Genomic DNA, 22,472 nt, shown 5'->3' on the forward strand with positions numbered 1-22,472 from the left:
GAGTTTGAGACCAGCCTGAGCAACATGGCAAATCTCTGTCTGTACAAAAAAATACAAAAATTAGCCAGGCATGTTGGTGCATACTTGTAGTCCCAGCTATTCAGGAGGTGAGAGGATCACCTGAGCTAGGAAAGTCAAAGCTGCAGTGAGCTGTGGTTGTGCCACTGCACTCCAGCCTGGGAAATGGGAGTGAGACCCTGTCTCGAAAAAAAAGAGAGAAAGAGAGAGAGAGAGAGAGAGAGCAGGTTGTAATTACATCTTGAGCATGATTTTGAGTACAGTCTGTCATTGTCTGTGGATATGGAGCTTCTTTAAACGTGCTAATGGAGGTCGTTGGTTTTTACTCTTTACCTCTGAATTGATATTGCTGGTTCGGAGCTTCATTTATTTTTTTTCAACACCTTTGTTATATTTAGCAACCAATCAACTCTGTAAGTTTTATGAATTAATGTTCACCTATAAATCTGAAATTATACAGATATGGCATTAAACCAGGCTCCCCATTCCCCCATATACCATATCAGTTCATCTCAGGTGAAGGCTTCAAATGAATCATGACTTACTTTGAACTCCTGTACAGTAAGCATGCCATTTGGCTAGCAAATTAGCAAATTCCAAAATCTCATCTTAAGTATCTGCTTCCTAGGACCACTTCTGATTCTTGCATTTTCAGTAAATCTGTCTGAAACATATTCCAAAGGCAAGTTCTCCTCACCTATTCTAAACCACAATCATTTTTACCCTAGATTATGTAAATAATGTCTTACTTTTTGACCTGTGCTACCCCTCTTACAGTCAATTTCTGCACTACAGCAAGAGTGATATTTTAAAAATGCAAATTAGATGACACCATTTTGCCACTCAGACATTTCAGTGGATGCTCATTGTGTTAGAACAGAATCCAAACTCCTTTTTCATGGCATTCATATCTCCACATGACTTGGCTCCTCCTGCTCTCTCCAACATCATTTGCATCACTCCACTCTAGCCACACTGGGCTTCTTGCTGTTCTTGAACACAGCTACGCTTACCAAACCTTCAAATGGATTTTGTACTTGTTGTTACCTCTGCCTGGAGTACTCTTTCTCTAACTCTCTGTGTGATTCACTCTTTCATTCAAAAAGACATCTTTTGCAAGGATGACTTCACTGAGTACCCCATTTCAATAGCACTCTCCCTGTCCTCTAGAAACAAGTATACCCCCTTTCCCTTTACCAACATTAAATTTTCTTTACAGCATTTTTGACTGCCTGCAAATATAGCATATTCCTATTTAGGTTGTCTGCATTCAAATTCTAGCTGCATCACTTAGTAACTATTGACTTGGGCAAATGATCTAATCCATATGAAACTCAGTTTCCTCAGCTATGAAATGGAGAGAGTAGTCCTAATTAATAAGATTCCCTAAAACTTAAAAGAGAGAATTTACCATCACCCAAGACGTTACAAAAATGTCTGGCAATATTGCATCCATGGCAAAGTGTTATAGAAAGCTGCTTCGTGCCATCAAAGCCTCCCCAGTTTGACATTCAACTTGAGAATGATTCTTCAGTCATCCCTGAATCTAAGTCATTATGCCATTATATAGAAAACATTGTTTTCTATCTTAATTACTAAAAATAATCTCAAGAATGTTACTAATATCAAATAATCTCAAGAATGTTACTAACATCAAGAGGTACTGTATCTATTGTCATTTCCTGTATTTACAAATATTGTAAACTAATGGGAAAAATGTAATCATTTTGTCATGACTTTTACTTAATACAAGTAATGTGAAAGTCACCGCTGGGATTCCAAACTTCCTGACAGTGTGAAAGCTAAAGTTTAAGAGTTCTGGATGCCGTTGAATGTCATTTCCTTTTTGAACCCACAATACTGGATTTAAGTACCTATATTTATGTGCTCTCATAGTTCACTTTACTTTTTCATAATGTCCATTAAAATATGAAGTTGTTTATTTTCATAACTTAATATTTTGGTTGACATTTGTCTTTCCCATTAGAATGTAATTTTCAGGAGGCCGGGTTAAGAGTCCTGCTGTATGCTCTTATTATGCAATGCATATTTACTTTATTACTTAGGGTTATCACTGTAATAATTTTTAAAAGGCAATTATTTTTTAATGTCTACTTTTTCACCTTGATTCAAGTGACATAAGATCAAAGAACACATTCCTCTTGTCCTTAGTTAGAGCCCCAGCCCTGAAAATGTTGTTCAGCTTAAAGTCAACAATAAATGTGGGTGAATAAATGAATGAATTGATGGATGAAAGCATGTATGGTTAAGACAAATCAAACTTATAGTATAATTATTTTGTAATGTTATGAATTGATGTATTTGGGGAAAATAATACTATTTTTTAAATTTAGTTAACATTTACTGAGAGGCAAATTCAGTGCTACACTAAAGCATTAATGTGAACAACGCACATTTTGTGCCCATTAGAACTTGCCACATGCTATCTAACTGGTATGTGGCACTGCATTGGCATCTGCATTCAACATCCAACTTTCTTGCTTTCTTCTTTCTTAATTTAGTGTGTTAAGCACAGACTCTTCAATTTCAAACAATGTTTAATATTAAGCATATACATCTACTTCAAGACTTCTTTAAATAGATTTTTTTCCTATTTCAATTCATGTGAGATCCAAAAGGGCCTATTTAAAAGTTACCTGCAACCACATAATATTGATGAAGTTTTAGAGCAAATAATTGCATCCAAATCTTCATGTATTGGCATGCTCATCATTTATGAAGCTTGCCATTACATTTAGACACACATATATGCTAAGGGTGGGAAATTGACATTTTTATAGAGAATTCAAAAAATCACATTTGTAGTGTGACACTCTAGTGGTAATTTTTTTCATCATGTCTCTGAAATGTATGGTGCACACTGACAGGCCATGCTTTTGTAAAATATTTCTAAACAAGTACCCTTTATTATATATATCCCCACACATACATAATTGTGTCTAACTGGCATGTGGCAGTACATTAGCATCTGCATTCAACATCCAACTTCATTCACAGAACACATTTAGTAACTGAATATAGATGTATTAGCCCGTTTTCACGCTGCTGATAAAGACATACCTGAGACCGGGTAATTTATAAAGAAAAAATAGGTTTATTGAACTCACAGTTCCACATGGCTGGGGAGGCCTCACAATCATGGCAGAAAGTAAAAGGCACGTCTTACATGGCAGCAGGCAAGAGAGAATGAGAGCCAAGCAAAGGGGAAACCTCTTATAAAACCATCAGACCTCATGAGACTTATTCACTACCAAGAGAACAGTATGGGGGAAACCGCCCCCATGATTCAGTTATCTCCCACCAGGTCCCACCCACAACACATGGGAATTAGGGGAGCTACAATTCAAGATGAGATTTGGGTGAGAACACAGCCAAACCATCTCAATAGCAAAGATGGCATCATTTGTCATATTTTAGTTTTACATTTTAAAGAACTAATTATGACTTTTTAAGAGTAATTAAGTACACAGTATTAGGAAACATAGTGTATGTTTTGTATAGTGCATGATTTGCATGACTAAATAACAAAATAACTCATTAATAAATGAGTGCAATGGATATATATGTTGTCCTTTTCTTCCCCCACCCACCGCCCTCACATAGAACATTGGGATATGAAGAGATTGTAGGAAAACAGACATAGTAGGAAGCAATTATATTTTCTTTCTCATTTCTCTTTATTTTGTAATGATAAATTCTTCAGCAGGCTCGAAAACTGATGGCAATAGATGGAGTAAAGAGGGATGTAGAAATGCCAGAAAGAGAGGCAACAGAGTCCCAAAAGCTCAAGTGTCATATGTTCCCTTGAGAACCTAGGAGGAAGTGGAGTTTTCCTCAATTTTAGCAGCAGGGGAATGATAAAGATAAGTACAGATGTTGGATAGTTTATAGATTTATTTTGAAATGAATATTTCAATGTTTCAAAATAGTTAGTGGAATTCACAGCTCTGGGCACACTATATATTGTAATTCTCATGACTTCATGGTATGACTTCCATGACTTATCTGAAGTATGTTTTTCCTTCTGTTAGATATCATGTCAGACTAGCTTGCCACAGAGTAAGGGAGACATTGAGGGAACCCACTGACAATTCTCTGTAACTTAGATTTTTATTTTTCTAATCAAATACATGTAAAGTCTGAGGGGCTATGTAATGATAATCTTCAAGTGTGTATTTGTGTGATATGGCCCTTAATCCCCATCATGAAAATAATTCAGAGTGAATTCTAAATTATGTCCAGCTCATCTTTCTATCTCTGGACTCCAATCTATCATGCAGCTAGAATAATTAATAATGCTACACTAGTTATAGCAGCATCCCCTACCTGCACAAAAATTACAAACAGATGGCACATTCATACTCTAAATTCAAATCCAAATACTTTTATTTGCTAGCTAAAGGAAACTTAACTTATTTTTTGTTTTTCTGAAATATTCTTGGCTGTAAAATATGGACAATAATAACTGCCATATTGGGTGTTTATAAGAACTAAAAGAAAAAACCTAAAGCTCATCATATTTAAGACTTCTGTTTCTACTTGGGAAACAAATTCAACAGGAAAATATGAGTTACATCTCTGGGCACAGGGGTGGAAAATGACAAATATTAGTTTGGATCAAAAAAATCAAACCCTAGACTTTTTCACCTTTGAGGTAATAATGTAGCTGGCTGTTTCCTTTGAAAGCAATGAATGATATTGTAATAATTTAATATATGTGTGTATGTGTATAAAATTTGCTATATTCTGTTAAGCAAGGATTTTGTACTCTAAGAAAGAAACCAATCCAAGATATAGGCTTGTTATGAGGACTGTGTGCCAAGCAGATCTCCCTTGAAGGTAGAGCTGAATGTCTTGACTTTTTGGAGTGATGTAGGGATGAAGGAGTAAAGAGGGATGTACAGCTGCTAGCCACTTTAGAGGTGACCTTATCTACAGAAGGTTCCCTTGCCCATAGTCACACCCATTTCAGTGTAGCCCATATCCTGACTGATGCCTGAGTGTAAAATGCTGGACATTTTACCCCAGCTCAGAAAAACTGTGACATGCAATTGCAATTCTGCAGCTCCTTCCTTGGGTTGGCCAAGGCTGTAGTTGACCCTGCATAGTAGTTTGACTTTCTCCCTGAATCCAATTCTGGTCTTGTCCTTTGCCCTCCAAAAGTGTTGACCCCCAAAGCATACCCCAACAAAACTCTTGCAACTAATCTCTGTCTCATTGTCTGCTTGCCAGAGAACCCACCTGCAAACACCTTTATACAGTATAGCTTTTTCTTCAAGTCATACAAGAATCAAAGATGAGAGGCTCTTTTTAAAAAAATCTAAGTGCAGTCTGCAAAATAAATAAATCAGACAGTATTTCTTTGGCTTGCTTTCCCACTATTTAGTTTATGATATCTCAGAAGAATTAGTTCATTGGGATTTCTGAAACCAAGCTCTGGAAATATTCCCTATGTGTGTCATAATTCAAAACATGGATATATAGCAAATACAGCCTCTTTTTCACTGTCTTATTCCTTCTATGTGAACATTTTTATGAGGAGATCCTCTGAGCCCAGTCTTTTCTAATGGTTTTATGACTTCTCAGTATCATACTCATCCAACTCTGCACAGACAGATTTCTGTCAAAAGCAATCAGTCTTTATGAAAGTAGCAGGAGTAATGTTTCCTCTGGGCAAACCAAATCAAAGTGGTTCACACTTGTCATGTTAGACGTAACTTCAGTCTCCATTTAGACTCCTCAGACTTTAAGTTTGAAATAAGTCAATAACTTCCTTCTTTATTATCTGCAAAGATTCTTGGTAGATAGGTTATAGAGTTTCTGTTTCTCAAAGCAATACACATTTTTAATACAAGCATATTTCAGACATATTGAGAGTTCTCTTCCAGACCACAGTAATACAGCAAATGTTGCAACAAAGCGAGTCACATAAGGTTTTAGGTTTCCCAGTGCATTTAAATATTATTTTTATACTATACTATACTCCATTAAGTCTGCAATAGCATTATGTCTGAAAAACAATGTCCATACCTTAATTAAAGTGTTTTATGGCTTAAAAAAATACTGTCAGTCATCTGAACCTTCAGCAAGTCTTAATCTTTATACTGATAGAGGGTCTTGCCTCACTGTCGGTGGCTGCTCACTGATTAGGAGGGTGGTTGCTGAAGTTGGGATGGCTGTGTCAGTTTCTTAAAATAAGACAACAATGGATTGTGCTGCATTGAATACTTTTTGCTTTCATTAAATTTTTTTCTGTAGCTAGTCATGCTGTTTGATAGCATTGGAGCTAAATAAGTATTTTTCAAAAGTGGAGTCAATCTTCTTAATCCTTGCTGCAAAGTATATAAAATATTCTAAATTATCTGTTGCTATTTCAACAATGTTCACAGCATCTTCATTAGGAGTAGGTGTCATATCAAGAAACCACTTTCTTTGCTCTTCCATAAAAAGCAACTCCTCAACTGTTCAAGTTTATCATAAGATTACAGCAATTCACTCACATCTTCAGGCTCCACCTCTAATTCTAGTTCTCACCATGTCTACCACATCTGCAATTCCTTCATCCAACTGAAGTCTTAAACCTCTCTTGAACCTCTCAGAGTCATTCATGAAGGAAGAAATCAACTTCTTCCAAGCTTCTATTAATGTTGATATTTTTACCTCCTTCCATGAATCAAAAATGTTGCTATTGGCATCTAGAATGGTGAATCATTTCCATAAGATTTTTAGTTCACTTTGTGCAGATCCATCAGAGGAATAACTATCAATGACAGCTATAATCTTATGAAATTTATTTCTTATATAATAAGATGAAAACCTCAAATTTAGTCCTTTATCCATGAGCTGCAGAATGGAAGTTGTGTTAACAGGCAAGAAAACAACACTGATGTCCTTTTACATCTCCATGAGAACTCTTGAGTGACCAGGTGCATTCTCAATGAGCAGTAATGTTTAGAAAGAAGTCTTTTTTTTTCCTGAGCAGTAGGACTCAACCATGGGCTTAAAATACTTGCTAAACTATGCTGTAAACATAGTTTATGCTTCCATAAATATATGCTGTTATTGAGGCATTGTTATTCCATTTATTGATCACAGACAGAGTAAATTTAACAGAATTCTTAAGTGCACTAGGATTTTCAGAATGGTCAGTAAACATTGGCTTCAACTTGAAGTCACCAGCTCTTAGCACCTAACAAGAAAGTCAGCCCGTCCTTTGAAACCTTGAATCTAGGCATTGACCTCTCTGTTTTAAGTTATGGAAGTTCTAGATGGCATATTCTAATAGAAGGCTGTTTTATCTACATTGGAAATCTGTTTTTTTAGCGTAGCCACCCTCTACAAATATCTTAGCTGGATTTTCTGGATAACTAGCTGCAACACCTTCTGCATCTGCACTTGCTGCTTCACCTTGCACTTTTATGTTATGGAGATGGCTTTTTATTTTTCCCTTAAATTTCATGAACCCACCTCTACTAGCTTCAGACTTTTCTTCTGCAGCTTCCTCCCCTCTCTCAAGCTCCAGAGAAAGGAAGAGAGTTAAGGCCTTGCTCCAGATTAGGCTTTGGCTTACAGGAATGTTGTGGCTAGTTTGATCTTCTATCCAGACCACTCAAACTTTCTTCACATCAGGTTGTTTTACTTTCCTATGATTTGTGTTTGCACTGGAGTGTAGCACTTTTAATTTATGAAATAACTTTTCCATTGCGTTCACAATGTGGCTAACTGGCACAAGAGGCCAAGTTTTTAAGCTTTCTCAGCTTTTGACCTACCTTTCTCACTAAGCTTAATCATTTCTAGCTTTTAATTTCAAATCAGAGACACACAACTCTTTCACTTAAACACTTAGAGCCCATACATAGTAGGGTTATTAATTGGCCTAATTTTAATTTCACTGTGTCTCAGAGAATAGGAAGGCTCACGGAAAGTGAGAAAGATGGGGGAATGGTCAGTGGGTGGAGAAATCAGAACACACACACCATCTCATCTTGGACCATGTGTCAAAAAAATGTACACATAGAACCTTTATTAATTAAATTTGCTCTCATATGGTGTGTTCTGCGGCACCCCAACACAACCACAATAGTAACTTCAAAGATCACTAATCATAGATCGCCATAACAGATCCAGTAGTAATTTAAAAGTTAGTCATATTCTGAGAATTACCAAAATGTGCCTCAGAGACATGAAATGAGCACACGCTGTTGGAAAAATGGTGCCAATATATTTGCTTAAGGCATCTTTGTCAGAAGCCTTCAATTTGTAAAAAATGCAACGTCCATGAAGCACAATAAAGCCAAGTGCAATGAAACAGAGCGTGCCTGTAAACTTACCACTTCTATTTTATCTCAGATTCCAGTTCTAGTATACAGTATCATTTAATTCTACTGACTAGACTGCTCCTGTGGAACAGTTACACTCCATAAATAACATGTCATTGAAAACATTCTATTATTCTCAGGAAAATTTCTGCTTGGCCAATTGATATTAAAATATTCCTCTTATTGCCTACATGCTAACAATTAAAAAAGGAATGGCATCCAAATGAAGTTTCCTACACTTTTTAAATCTCCAATCTGGCTTATTTTCTCTTTACCAGAAAAAAAAAGGATGTTAATAAAGTACCTGAGCCTTTTATATATCTGTAACTTCTAAAAATGTGTGTATATAATTAATATTAAGGTAAGCAGCAGTACTGTTTACACCACAATTAAAGAAAACAAACTGACAGCACTTTGCATAAAGCCTGCTGCTGAGGAATGATTCTAAAATAGTTACCTACTATTTACACAGTAGCACACAGGAAGGTACTAGGAAAGTATATCTGAAGGAAGGCAGCTGGAAAAGGAAGGACACAGCAGAATCTGAGTTCATAACTTCTAATTCAAAAGGCAGTTTCACATTGTGTACATCTTAGCTCTTTTTCTCTACAAATGAATGCAGTCCCAGGGAGTAAACAGAGAAACATAAGTTGTTTCTTCCAATTAATTCTTTTTTCCTAATTTAAATTACTGAGTTGGACAAGACATTAGAAAACATGATCCTCAGTTACTTCAGTGAATTGTTGTCAGCAAAATGAATACATAACATACATTTTTAAATCAACCGATTTGGAGACATCCCAAATTAAGGTAATGAAACAGCTGAAAATTACTAAACTAGCTCAAGGAATGAGTGATGATAAAATAAAACTAGAACCTATATCTGGCTCTATCCCTGTGATGTTATCAAGGTAGGTCAAATTGTGACAATGTGTGTAAAATAGAGAAAAACCCCTTTAATTTTATGGTTATTGTTTGGGAAAAACATGAGCTTATATTCAGCAAATGAAATGATTGATAGTATTGGGAAATTAAGAGATATTTTTCTCATTAAATAGTTATTATATTAGCCAGAGGCATTTTTATTGCTCTTGTTTTACTTTTAATTCTGTTAATCCTTTACTTGAATGTTATCCAGAAAATTTAATTGTATAGAATTTCACAGAGAATCCAATCTGGCTGTTACATTCTTTTCAGTTTCCAGTTAAGAATTTTTTTTCTAGAAATGATACAAGAAAATGATTTGTGAGACAATGTAATATAATGAAAAGCCCTGTGACAGACAGAAGGACAATGCTTAAGGTATAGATTACTCTTGACTCTTCAGAGAAAGGCATGGGCATGTTTATATTGAACCCAACAGAATACTAGAAAAAAGAAAATTAAAACTTGGATTAGTATATAGGACCTATAAAAACACCTGATAAGCAAAATGTCACATATTCAATAAGCATAGAGAAGACTATTTAAAATAGTTATTTCAGAAAACAAACCACAATACTTTGTGTTATAACTTGGCAGAAAATGTAAGCACCATCAAATAAATAGGAAGGCCTGGGCTAAGCAGATTATCACATAAAATGCAATTCATGGAGATGGTATTTTCCCCTTATTTCATTACTTAAGAAGTGGTGAGTATTGAGTACAAGCTCAGAGATACCCTGAGTTGCCCCATATAGTAATATGGACAGACATTTTAGAAAGTGATGCCACTGTAATGAGTGCTGAAAGAACAATGCTTATGTGGAAATGTTTATGGTATATAAGGAAGTTACAGAGGACTTTCTTTTGGCTAGAGCATGCATTCTCAATGGTGGTAGATCATTTCCAATGTGGAAAATCAGGTTTTGGGAGACAAAAAAACCTTACTTTTCTTATGTATAAAGCATGGATAATATACATACATAAATATATCTGTGGAAGTACAAATTTATAAGGGTTCTATTAGAAAGAAAAAAATCTTAAAATCCTCTTTTGACAGGAGTTGATAATGAAAAAGGTTAAGCAATGCTAGAATAGACTCTTAAAAGTTAAACTAATATATTTAATTATACAAAAATAGGTATATATATATTGTACTTACTTTAAAACTGACCTAGAAATAGATTTCCTTAAAGAATTCTAGGTGACTGATATGGTTTGGCCGTGTGTCCCAACCCAAATCTCATCTCGATTTGTAATCCCCATGTGTTGAGGGAGGGACCTATAATCCCCACTTGTCCAAGGAGAGGGGTGACTGGATCATGGGGGAGGCTTCCCCCATGCTCTTCTTATGACAGTGAGTGAGTTCTTACTAGATCTGATGGTTTTATAAGTGATTGGGAGTTCCTTCTTCACTCTTTTCTGTCACCAGGTGAAGAAGGTGCCTGCTTCCCCTTCACCATCCACCATGATTGTGAGTTTCCTGAGACCTCCCCAGCCATGTGAAACTGAGTCAATTAAACCTCTTTCATTTATAAATCCCCCAGTTTCGGGGAAGTTATTTATAGCATTGTGAAAACTGACTAATACAGTGACAAAATTGAAAACAAGAAAGCAATAAAATGTAACAAAAGGACAAAGTTTAATAAGTAGTTATGTGATCACTTAAGTTTTATTTAAAGAACAAAATGTGTCTTATTTTCTTACATTTCTTCTAATAAACGGAAAACATACCTTCTTTTAAGACAAAATTATAAATACTAATTGGCAATTTTTATTTCTTCATGTGTTTGGGTGGTTGGGGTGGGAATGATATGTAATTGAAAAATGGAAATAGCTTCAGAAGAAATTTTGGCAGAAATTATTGCATATCTAACCTATGTCATTGCAAAAAGAAAAATAAAGCAGGCATTGTATGATATAAATAAGCCATCCTGTCCTTATGAATTCTTAATTTCATGTGGGCTATTAAAAAATGACAGAAAAAAAGCAATAGGGCATGTGGTAAAGAAACATACAATGAGCTTCAGGAGCATGAAGATGAGGCATTTAGCTTACTCAGATGCTTCTGAGAGGTGATACTAGGGCTGAAGAATAATCAGTTTTGGAAATAAGGGGAAGATTTTATGACTGGATAAAGCAGACATGAAATAGCATGGTTAGTATGGCAAAATGCACTTAGATTGAGTGGTTAGAATATGTTCGCCCACAGAGAAAAAGATGAGAATGAAGAAGTTGGAGAAATAGAAGTAAGAAGAGGTTGGAAAACTAAATATAATTTAATATATGATTTTTTTTTACCATCACACAAAGAGGTATATACACACTCAACCTATACTGCATAATTATCAAATACTAAGCAATGGTGGGGAAATATGAAATGAGTCCTCCCAGGTTTTCCTCTTCGTTTTCAGCACTATAAGGAATATTTGAAAAAGGGAAAAGACAGCCTTACTATGTAAATACATTTAATGAACATGAAACAACATTACTTTATTTCTTTGCTGTATGAGCATGAACATGACAACAACTCTTTTCCTGAAGCATTGATGTCATAATCTTCAAGTGTTTACCATTAACATGAGAACTGAATATGTAAAGATTTTTAGTGCAAAGTTTCTTCCTAATGCTTACTTAGTAAGAGGCCTGCAGGTTATGTTGGAACAGCTTAAACTGTCTTATTTAATTTGACACCTTCAGTTCATTTGCATTAAATAACACCCAACTACAGGAATATTGTTTATTTTTATTTGCTTGCTATCTTTTTTTTCCTTCTCTACCATATTTCCATCTGTGCTCCAACTTTCCACTTCTCATACATTGTACACTCCACAAAACAATTTACAGATTCTTTTCTCTAACAGTGTCTCCTATTACATAATACATGGATACACCACAGATTTTTAGGCCAATTATTTAATTGCGTAGCATACTTAAATAGCAATAAAAAGTGAGTTTTGCTATGTGCAAGAGGGACCAGAAGGCTGGATGGAAAGAAGAGGTTTCCCAGATGAAGTAGAACTGAAGCTAGGTTTTGAACATTTAAGTTGGATTGGGGAAAAATAAAAACAAACAAACAAAAACCTATATCAGGGAAGGTGAGGGAGAGCATGGTCATTTCAAGGAAAACCAGGGTAGTACATTGTAAAAGTGTTTCTGATTTATCACTGTCCCACTGTGTGAGGGAATGCTATTTCTGCACCCCTTGACATCAGCCTTGTCATATGATTTGCCTTCAACGATGAAGCAGGGGTATAGGTGATACGTTGACCTCCAAGCAGAAGCATTAAAAGCTGCAGCTTGGCTATCTCATGTCTTTTTTTCTTCTTGCACCACATCAGTTTCATATTCCAGTAAAGCCTGCTCCTTTAGCTTCTCTTCTGAGTAAAGACAAGACAGAGTAAAGCTGGATTTGGAATTCACAGTGGGTGCTGTATAGGCGAGAAAGAAACATCAGTGGTAACAAACCACTGACACTTGAGAGTTTCTTGGTGGTGATTTACACCGTAAATAGACTCCTTTGACTAAAACATAGAGTTTGTGTCAGAGAGTTAGTTGAGGGATATAAATGCATAAAGATAGGTTAGAAGAAGACCAGGTAGAGCCTTGAATGCTAGGATAAAATGTAGTTTATTGTGTATCTTAGAATAATAGTTGATCCCTTGAGAAATTATTTGTGTTAAATATGTGTTTTCTAGGGACTAGATTTCTAGGGACTAGAATGAAAAGCTATTCATTCTGGTTATGTTTTTAGTGATTTTAACTCAAGTTATGCAAGTTATCTTCTGGCCAGTAAGTCTACTTGCCATGGTTCAATAATGATTATGAGGCATTTGTGTGGAGAGTGAAAAAATTTACCTGCATTATGAGTCTTTAAATTGCTTGTCTCCTTTTACACTAATAATCACAGCCCTTGAAATAGCTCAGCTCCTTAAAAAAAAAAAGACAACTATTGTACATCTTTTTGAAGTTAATAGATAATAATTTTAAAAATGTATTTTCACTAATAATGTCATGAAGGATGCACTGCCCAACCTCCCTGATCAACAGCTTTTATGGTTCCCACTTCAAAGTGAGAAAGATGTACACGACCTCTTAAATCGCTGTAAAGGACAAGCAAAAGGTAGAGCAAAGCACTCTCTCAGCTTCACACTGGGCCAATTAGGTGCTACATGGTAGTTCACACTTTTAGAATAGCTATAACATTTTGGTATTGTCCTCAAGTTATTTCCTTGGGGCTGATTTTTGTCATATAATTTTCTATCTAAATAATTAATCTGAATGGATATTTGACATATTTTAAATGGAAATGAATCATTGTAAATTACATAGGTAACCTACCCAGGGACTTCTCAACGGAAGGAGTGCAAACATCAACCTGTTCTTTGAGGTTTTATCCCAGTATATTCCACTCATACAGGCATGCTTTAAGGTCTTCTCTACAGGACTGGTAACCCCCAGGGTAGCAATCCCAGTAATGGACTTCCACTTTTATGGATGGAAGGAATTGCGTAACAGACCACTCTAAGAAGATAATGAGAAAAAAAGGGGTGGGGAATGAATTTAGTGTTTAAGAAATATATTTCCCTTTTCCCTTTTCAAGTGGCATGCTATAAAATCGGTTCTCAAAAATTATACAAAAAATTTTTGTTCAATAAATTCCCTTGACTTTTTTCTTAAGTAATTACTTGGTTGTCTTTCATATACTCTAACTTTGGTGTTAATGAGTAAGGTTTGCAAGTGGTGTTTCTGGCAATTATTCAAAGTTCTGTCCAGTGAGGTCTTTATTTGACTACAGGCTATCAGCCAATTTCCCAGCAATATGCATTCACAAATTAGTAGCCACAAATCAGGCCCCATAGTAAGGTGTATATTACAAAAATGTGTTAACCATGGACAGACGATTATAAAGTTGCAGCTATTACTGTTTATTGCTTTGATGTAGTACAAGGGGAAAAGAGATGTGTTATTTTTATTAACAAATTTAATTAACTTTTAATTGATTTCTAGGAAAATATATGTTTCATTATAGCATCATACACTGAGCTGCTTGACTAAATATGAAACATCAATGCAAAGTTCTTGACAGTACTGCTGATAATAAGGGATTCTATGTTTGGTTATCTTGTTTAACATCTACATGTTCACCTAGAATAGTAAAGAAGTAAAACTGCCTTGCTTAGCCAGCTCATGTTGCTTAACTTACATCACCTTATTTATGCTCCTTAATTTAATGGGGATATAGGAATAGATAAGGAAATAGCTCTGCATTTTATATTCTATTCCCTTTGTTTCCATTAGATGTGTGTTTCAGTCACCTTAAAATTTTTAGAGTAGCTTTTTGGGGGATATTGTAGTCTTTTTTTAATTATTATTATTATACTTTAAGTTTTAGGGTACATGTGCACATTGTGCAGGTTAGTTACATATGTATACATGTGCCATGCTGGTGCGCTGCACCCACTAACTCGTCATCTAGCATTAGGTATATCTCCCAATGCTATCCCTCCCCCCTCCCTCCACCCCACAACAGTCCCCAGAGTGTGATATTCCCCTTCCTGTGTCCATGTGATCTCATTGTTCAATTCCCACCTATGAGTGACAATATGAGATGTTTGGTTTTTTGTTCTTGCGATAGTTTACTGAGAATGATGATTTCCAGTTTCATCCATGTCCCTACAAAGGACATGAACTCATCATTTTTTATGGCTGCATAGTATTCCATGGTGTATATGTGGCACATTTTCTTAATCCAGTCTATCATTGTTGGACATTTGGGTTGGTTCCAAGACTTTGCTATTGTGAATAATGCCACAATAAACATATGTGTGCATGTGTCTTTATAGCAGCATGATTTATAGTCCTTTGGGTATATACCCAGTAATGGGATGGCTGGGTCAAATGGTATTTCTAGTTCTAGATCCCTGAGGAATCGCCACACTGACTTCCACAATGGTTGAACCAGTTTACAGTCCCACCAACAGTGTAAAAGTGTTCCTATTTCTCCACATCCTCTCCAGCACCTGTAGTTTCCTGACTTTTTAATGATTGCCATTCTAACTGGTGTGAGATGGTATCTCATTGTGGTTTTGATTTGCATTTCTCTGATGGCCAGTGATGATGAGCATTTTTTCATGTGTTTTATGGCTGCATAAATGTCTTCTTTTGAGAAGTGTCTGTTCATGTCCTTCGCCCACTTTTTGATGGGGTTGTTTGTTTTTTTCTTGTAAATTTGAGTTCATTGTAGATTCTGGATATTAGCCCTTTGTCAGATGAGTAGGTTGCAAAAATTTTCTCTCATTTTGTAGGTTGCCTGTTCACTCTGACGGTAGTTTCTTTTGCTGTGCAGAAGCTGTTTAGTTTAATTAGATCCCATTTCTCAATTTTGGCTTTTGTTGCCATTGCCTTTGGTGTTTTAGACATGAAGTCCTTGCCCATGCCTATGTCCTGAATGGTAATGCCTAGGTTTTCTTCTATGGTCTTTATGGTTTTAGGTCTAACGTTTAAGTCTTTAGTCCATCTTGAATTGATTTTTGTATAAGGTGTAAGGAAGGGATCCAGTTTCAGCTTTCTACATATGGCTAACCAGTTTTCCCAGCACCATTTATTAAATAGGGAATCCTTTCCCCATTGCTTGTTTTTCTGAGGTTTGTCAAAGATCAGATAGTTGTAGATATGCAGCGTTATTTCTGAGGGCTCTGTTCTGTTCCATTGATCTATATCTCTGTTTTGGTACCAGTACCATGCTGTTTTGGTTACTGTAGCCTTGTAGTATAGTTTGAAGTCAGGTAGTGTGATGCCTCCAGCTTTGTTATTTTGGCTTAGGATTGACTTGGCGATGCAGGCTCTATTTTGGTTCCATATGAACTTTAAAGTAGTTTTTTCCAATTCTGTGAAGAAAGGCATTGGTAGCTTGATGGGGATGGCATTGAATCTGTAAATTACCTTGGGCAGTATGGCCATTTTCACGATATTGATTCTTCCTACCCATGAGCATGGAATGTTCTTCCATTTGTTTGTATCCTCTTTTATTTCCTTGAGCAGTGGTTTGTAGTTCTCCTTGAAGAGGTCCTTCACATCCCTTGTCAGTTGGATTCCTAGGTATTTTATCCTCTTTGAAGCAATTGTGAATGGGAGTTCTCTCATGATTTGGCTCTCTGTCTGTTATTGGTGTATAAGAATGCTTGTGCTTTTTGTACATTGATTTTGTATCCTGAGACTTTGCTGAAGTTGCTTATCAGCTTAAGGAGATTTTGGGCTGAGACAATGGGGTTTTCTAGATATACAATCATGTCGTCTGCAAACAGGGACAATTTGACTTCCTCTTTTCCTAATTGAATACCCTTTATTTCCTTCTCCTGCCTAATTGCCCTGGCCAGAACTTCCAACACTATGTTGAATAGGAGTGGTGAGAGAGGGCATCCCTGTCTTGTGCCAGTTTTCAAAGGGAATGCTTCCAGTTTTTGCCCATTCAGTATGATGTTGGCTGTGGGTTTGTCATAGATAGCTCTTATTATTTTGAAATACGTCCCATCAATACCTAATTTATTGAGAGTTTTTAGCATGAAGTGTTGTTGAATTTCGTCAAATGCTTTTTCTGCATCTATTGTGAAGTGGACTTCATCCCTGGGATGCAAAGCTGGTTCAATATACGCAAATCAATAAATGTAATCCAGCATATAAACAGAGCCAAAGATATTGTAGTCTTTTTTTCCATAAGCATCAAATATACTTCTTGTCATGGTAGCTTTGAATTCAGTGAATTAAGTTGTCATAGATTCAGTCAAAATGTGTGTGTACTTGACATATCGTAATTTATACCAGTTTAAACTGATTATTTAAAATTCTGAAACTCTATTGGTGAGGATGCCCCATTTAGCATTTACTGTCAGTCTGCTTAATGAATATCTGCTTGGATATTTTCTCTAAAAACTCCTATCTGGCCAGGTGAGATGGCTCATGCCTGTAATCTCAGCACTTGGAGAAGCCAAAGGGGGAGGATCGCTCGAGCCCGGAAGTTCAAGACTGACCTGGGCAACAAGAGGAAACCCCGTTTCTAATAAAAATACAAAAAATTAGCCAGGGCTGGGGGCATGTGCTTGTCGTGCCAGCTGCACAGGACGCTGAGGTGGGAGGATTGCTTGAGCCTGGGAGGTGAAGGTTGCAGTGAGCCTAGATCACACCACTGCACACCAGCATGGGTGACAGAGCAAGACCTGTTTCAAAAAAAAAAAAAAAAGAAAGAAATCCCATCCTAAAATATAGATTGCTATATATTTATATATGGCAGTATACACACACTTGCACACATGTGCACACACATATATCAAGGTTAAAAATGCTGAGATGGGGATACTATCCTGGATTGTCCAAGGGAGCATAATGTAATCTTACATGCCCTTAAAAGTGAAGGAGGATGACTGAAGAGTAGGTCAGAAAGATAAAGTGGAAAAAGATGGAGGGAGGGATTCAAAAAATGTGAGGGGCTTGACCACCATTGCTGGCTTTAAAAATGGAGGAAATGGCCGGGCGCAGTGGCTCACACCTGTAATCCCAGCACTTTGGGAGGTCGAGGTGGGTGGATCACAAGGTCAGGGGTTTGAGACCAGCCTGACCAACACGGTGAAACCCGGTCTCTACTAAAAATGCAAAAATTAGCTGGGCGTGGTGGCTGGTGCCTGTAATCCCAGCTACTCAGGAGGCTGAGGCAGGAGAATTGCTTGAACCCAGAAGGCGGAGGTTGCAGTGAGCCGAGATCGCACCACTGCACTCCAGCCTGGGCAACAGAGTAAGACTTGGTCTCAAAAAAAAAAAAAAAATGGTTGAAATGTGTCACGAACCAAGGGATATGGGGACCTCTAGAAACCGGCATTGGTCCTCACATGACAACCATCAAGGAAGTGGGGATCTCAGTTCTACAAACTCTAGCAACTGAATTCTGTCAACAACTTGAATGAGCAAAGAAGTTGTTTCTCCTTAGAGTCTCCAGAAAGAAACATAGCCCTGGTGAGACCATCTTGAATTTTTGACCTATAGAGCTTTAAAATAGTGAACTTGTTTTGTGTCAGCTGCTAAATGTGTGATAATTTGCTATGGGAGCAAAAACAAAACTAATCTAGATATGTTTAGATATGTTTCCTAGTGGATATATAGTTAAGCAGCTGGACATGTATAAAACACACAGACACACAGCCACATCAGTCAAATTGAGCCATTCTACCATAATAAATATTCAATTATATGGGTCAATAAAAACAACTTGAACAAGAGTCATTTAAATTTCTAATTGCATAAATGATTAGTTTTTTTGATCTTAAGATATTCCATAGACAGAAAAAGTGACTGAAATTTTTAAGGGTATTATTATTATGAAACAAAACATATTTATATTTTGTTCTTGGCTTACAATTTTATCTATTTACTTGATGAGTAATTTCAGACCAAAAAAAGAGTTCACCCTCTATTTTTGGTGAAAAAGGGAGAAGGCAGTGTTTGTTGTTTTCACTAGAATGATCGGCTTGACTGATTTGTCAATAATTCGTAAGACAAATTCTAGGCAAAGTATAAAAGTAAAAAAAACTATATCAACAAACTATTCTACTCTGTCACCATATTTTTTCTCTTCAGGTATTTCTGCAATTCTTCTATCTTTTCTCAGAATTAAACCTCAGAGATGTTAAACTCCCAGGGGCAGTTGTGTTTTGATGAGTCAAAGAGACAAATCCTGCTGAAATGCTTGGCATTATGACATATAGGAGCACTGTTGTAAACATGATTTTCACATCTTAGACATTCTTGTTTCAAAGAAGGCGCAAATATTCAGCATCCCCATTCTGCATGCTTTACCATTGCCTGTAAAACTGGATATACCACTGCATATGCGCTGTTAAAATACATCATATTGCGTTCCACGCTTTATGGACCTCGAGTGATTTTTGTGTCCCTGGCTCATAAGGCAGCCAAGTGTCTTGTTTTCCTTCCTTTCCTTGTTGACAGTTTGGGGCATAATTTTATAATATTTTACGGTTTCTAAGATTTATTTCAGTTTCTTTTACATGGAACTTTTCAAAACAAAATATACAGTAGCTGATAGTGAGATTCATAATTAGTATTACAATTGAGTTTTAGCTAAGATTAATTCTTATTACATTTCATTTGATGAATATTTACTCAATATTTTCTCATTTTATTTGATGCAAAGTGATTTTACATGACTTCAAATTTTCAGTAAATATAAGTATATTATGGTATCAAACATTCTTACTTATGCAGAGAAGTATATTCTAATGTTGAAAAAGAGTCCCTTGCACGTACATTACAGTTACTGTAGTTTTAATCCTGTTTGACTTTTGGAACAGATTTAGTTTCAAATCTGTTTTATTTCATCTAATGTTCATTAATTCCACAAGCATTTGTTAAGTACTTTTATATATGAAGTATTGTGTTAAGAACTGGGACACTGAGATATTTCTTTCTTGTGTAACCTTCCACAAGCCACAGTGTTCTCATTTGTAAAATGAGATTAATAATATTTACTGATAACAACATCATGAGGATTAAGTCAGGTTATACTTATAAATATTATTTATGATAAATATGATTAATGTTTATTATAATAAACATTATCACATAAATAACAGCATAACATAATAAAATATTATTTATTATAAACAAACACAATGCATAACAATATTATTACTAAACATATAAATATAAAATGAATATATAAAGTGAGCAAAAACCTATGTAATCTTAAATTGTCACTCAGCAGACTATGTTAAATGAATTACAAACAAAATTTTTTCTCACTTTAGAATTCAAAACCTATTAAAATCATAAGACACAAAGATTCAGTATTTTTATGAGTTTTCTGTCATAACATGGTATTGTTATTGCTAATGACATTATCCGTTTTTGTTATGTTAGTTTTAAATGAAGAATATTAAAGTATAATATTTTTCATGTTTTAAATTTTGCATTGTATTGTCATTGTCATTTCCTCCTTAGAGAGCCAAATAATATTTCGTTAGAAAAATACCATAATTTGTTAACTGTTACCTTCATTTACAGTAGCCCGTCAAAACTTATGTGAATTTTTTTGTTTTTTTGTTTTATTTAATAGGCAACAGACCCTGATGCTGGAATAAATGGTCAAGTGCACTACAGTTTGGGTAACTTTAATAATCTTTTTCGTATCACATCTAATGGGAGCATTTACACAGCAGTGAAGCTTAACAGAGAAGTCAGGGACTACTATGAACTTGTTGTTGTGGCAACAGATGGAGCAGTACACCCTCGTCATTCAACTCTAACCCTGGCCATCAAGGTTTTGGACATTGATGATAACAGTCCTGTGTTCACCAATTCAACATACACTGTCCTTGTTGAAGAGAATTTGCCAGCTGGGACTACCATCCTTCAAATAGAGGTGTGTGGAAAAAGCATTTATTACATGAATCCGATATTAGGAGATTTGCTATTAGGGTTTGTTTGCCAAAATTAGCAAGTGAAAATACAACACACCAAGCTGGATTTTAATTTCAGATAAACAATGAATAAATTTTTATTATTTCTCCAATATTGCATATTGTATTTTATGTGGCAAGCCTACTTTAAAGATATCCCAAAAATTAAGGGCAGAAAGATCTATTTGTAAGAAATTAAAAATATACTTTTTAATAGTTTTTTAATTTACAAAAGTAATATTCTGTTTATTCCACCAGTTGACAATACAATAGTTTATGAAGCAAAAGTTAATAATCTCCCACATTGTGCCTCCAGAGTACTCAGCATTAAATTTATTTCACATTTATCTTTGTGTTCACACAAATGTCAAAAAATACATATATATATATATATGAATTTGTGTGGGTTATATATATATAACATAAATGTGCACACACAGAAAAAATATAGAGAGTTACAAATTGGTTTCCCCTCTATTTTACAAATATTGTTTATACCCATTATTCTGTATTGTTTTCACATTCAATACACAAAAGTCATCTTCTGGTAATCTAACTCTCCTTTTTAATGACATCTCTGTATCAAGCCTCTTTTTTAAGTTTTTAACTATAAATTACACAGTCCTGAACATTTTGATTCAGTGGATTAGGCTGATCCATAAATCTGCATTTTTAAGCAACCACCTCATTTAATACTGACTCAGTTGGTCTATAAGGTATGTTTTGGAAAAAAAAATAAAGTAGCCATTTTTCCACCTGCAGTCCACAACTTGAATGTTTTTAGCATAGTTTTCCAGACTCTGTATCCCTTCCATAATTGAACTCAGCAATAAACATTAACAAATCTAAATAAGGCAAATACTGGCCAGGGAGAGAACCATTATTCCTTCATCTATTCCACCATTCATCTGTCAATTAATTAATTAGTTAATTTATTTATTTAACAAACATGTCTTCAGTATGTATAATATGCCAAGTCTCCTGCTGGTGTCGTTAAATTCATGCTGTCCTAGGGGATGCAAAGACTTTGGGGATACAAAGGTGAACAAAACAAATTTACTGCTTTCTTCGAGTTTTCAGGCTGGTTTAGCAATCAGTCAAGAAAATTAGTCGTTAAAACGTAGGTCGTCAGTACAAAGGGCCTAGGTAATAGAGGTGGAGCTCCTAACCTAATCTTAAGGCAAAGAGAATATTTGCTAGAGAAACTTATTTCTAAATGGTGAACTGAGGGACAAGTAAGAGCTATCCAAGCAGAAAAGGGAGAAAGATTGTTCAAAGTAGTTGGGGGAAAAAAGCCTGGTCAAAATCATGGCAGACGGGAAAGTGTGAGGGGTGAGGGGCTAAAGGTCTAGAAAATGTAGTGGCTCTTACCATGTTAAGGATAATGGCGTTGAGTGAAAATTGAATTAAAAACCAGGGGATTTTAAGCAGGAAAAATCACATAATAAAATGTATGCTTTAATAGCATCTTTCTGATTGTTAAGTCAATAATTGATTGGAGGAGACCAAGGCTGAGGTTCACATAGGAGGTGTTTGCATTTAAAAATGCACATTATAGCATACTCTGGATCTTCCCCATTTTCATTCTTGCTCCATTCGGTTTTCTGTACCTGAGGTGCATTTGCCAGTCTGTACTGCTGAGTGAAATAGCCATTCTACAAGACTCCCATGAAAACCCATCCTTTCAGCTAAAGGATATCGTTCCCAATTTAGAACATCTTTTAGATAG

At 35.7% G+C, this 22,472-nt stretch overlaps 1 protein-coding gene across 1 annotated transcript in view; it reads left to right on the plus strand.

Annotated features, from left to right (window-relative positions):
* Window positions 1-22,472, plus strand: part of PCDH15 (protocadherin related 15) — a 1,796,064-nt gene that overhangs the window by 1,560,465 nt on the left and 213,127 nt on the right. Inside the window, exon 22 of the mRNA XM_055352068.2 lies at window positions 20,401-20,706. Within this exon, the coding sequence (XP_055208043.2) occupies window positions 20,401-20,706 (306 nt within the window). The remainder of the gene's footprint in view (window positions 1-20,400; window positions 20,707-22,472) is intronic.

This window comes from Gorilla gorilla, chromosome 8 (genome assembly GCF_029281585.2).
Source record: "Gorilla gorilla gorilla isolate KB3781 chromosome 8, NHGRI_mGorGor1-v2.1_pri, whole genome shotgun sequence".
NCBI lineage: Eukaryota > Metazoa > Chordata > Mammalia > Primates > Hominidae > Gorilla > Gorilla gorilla.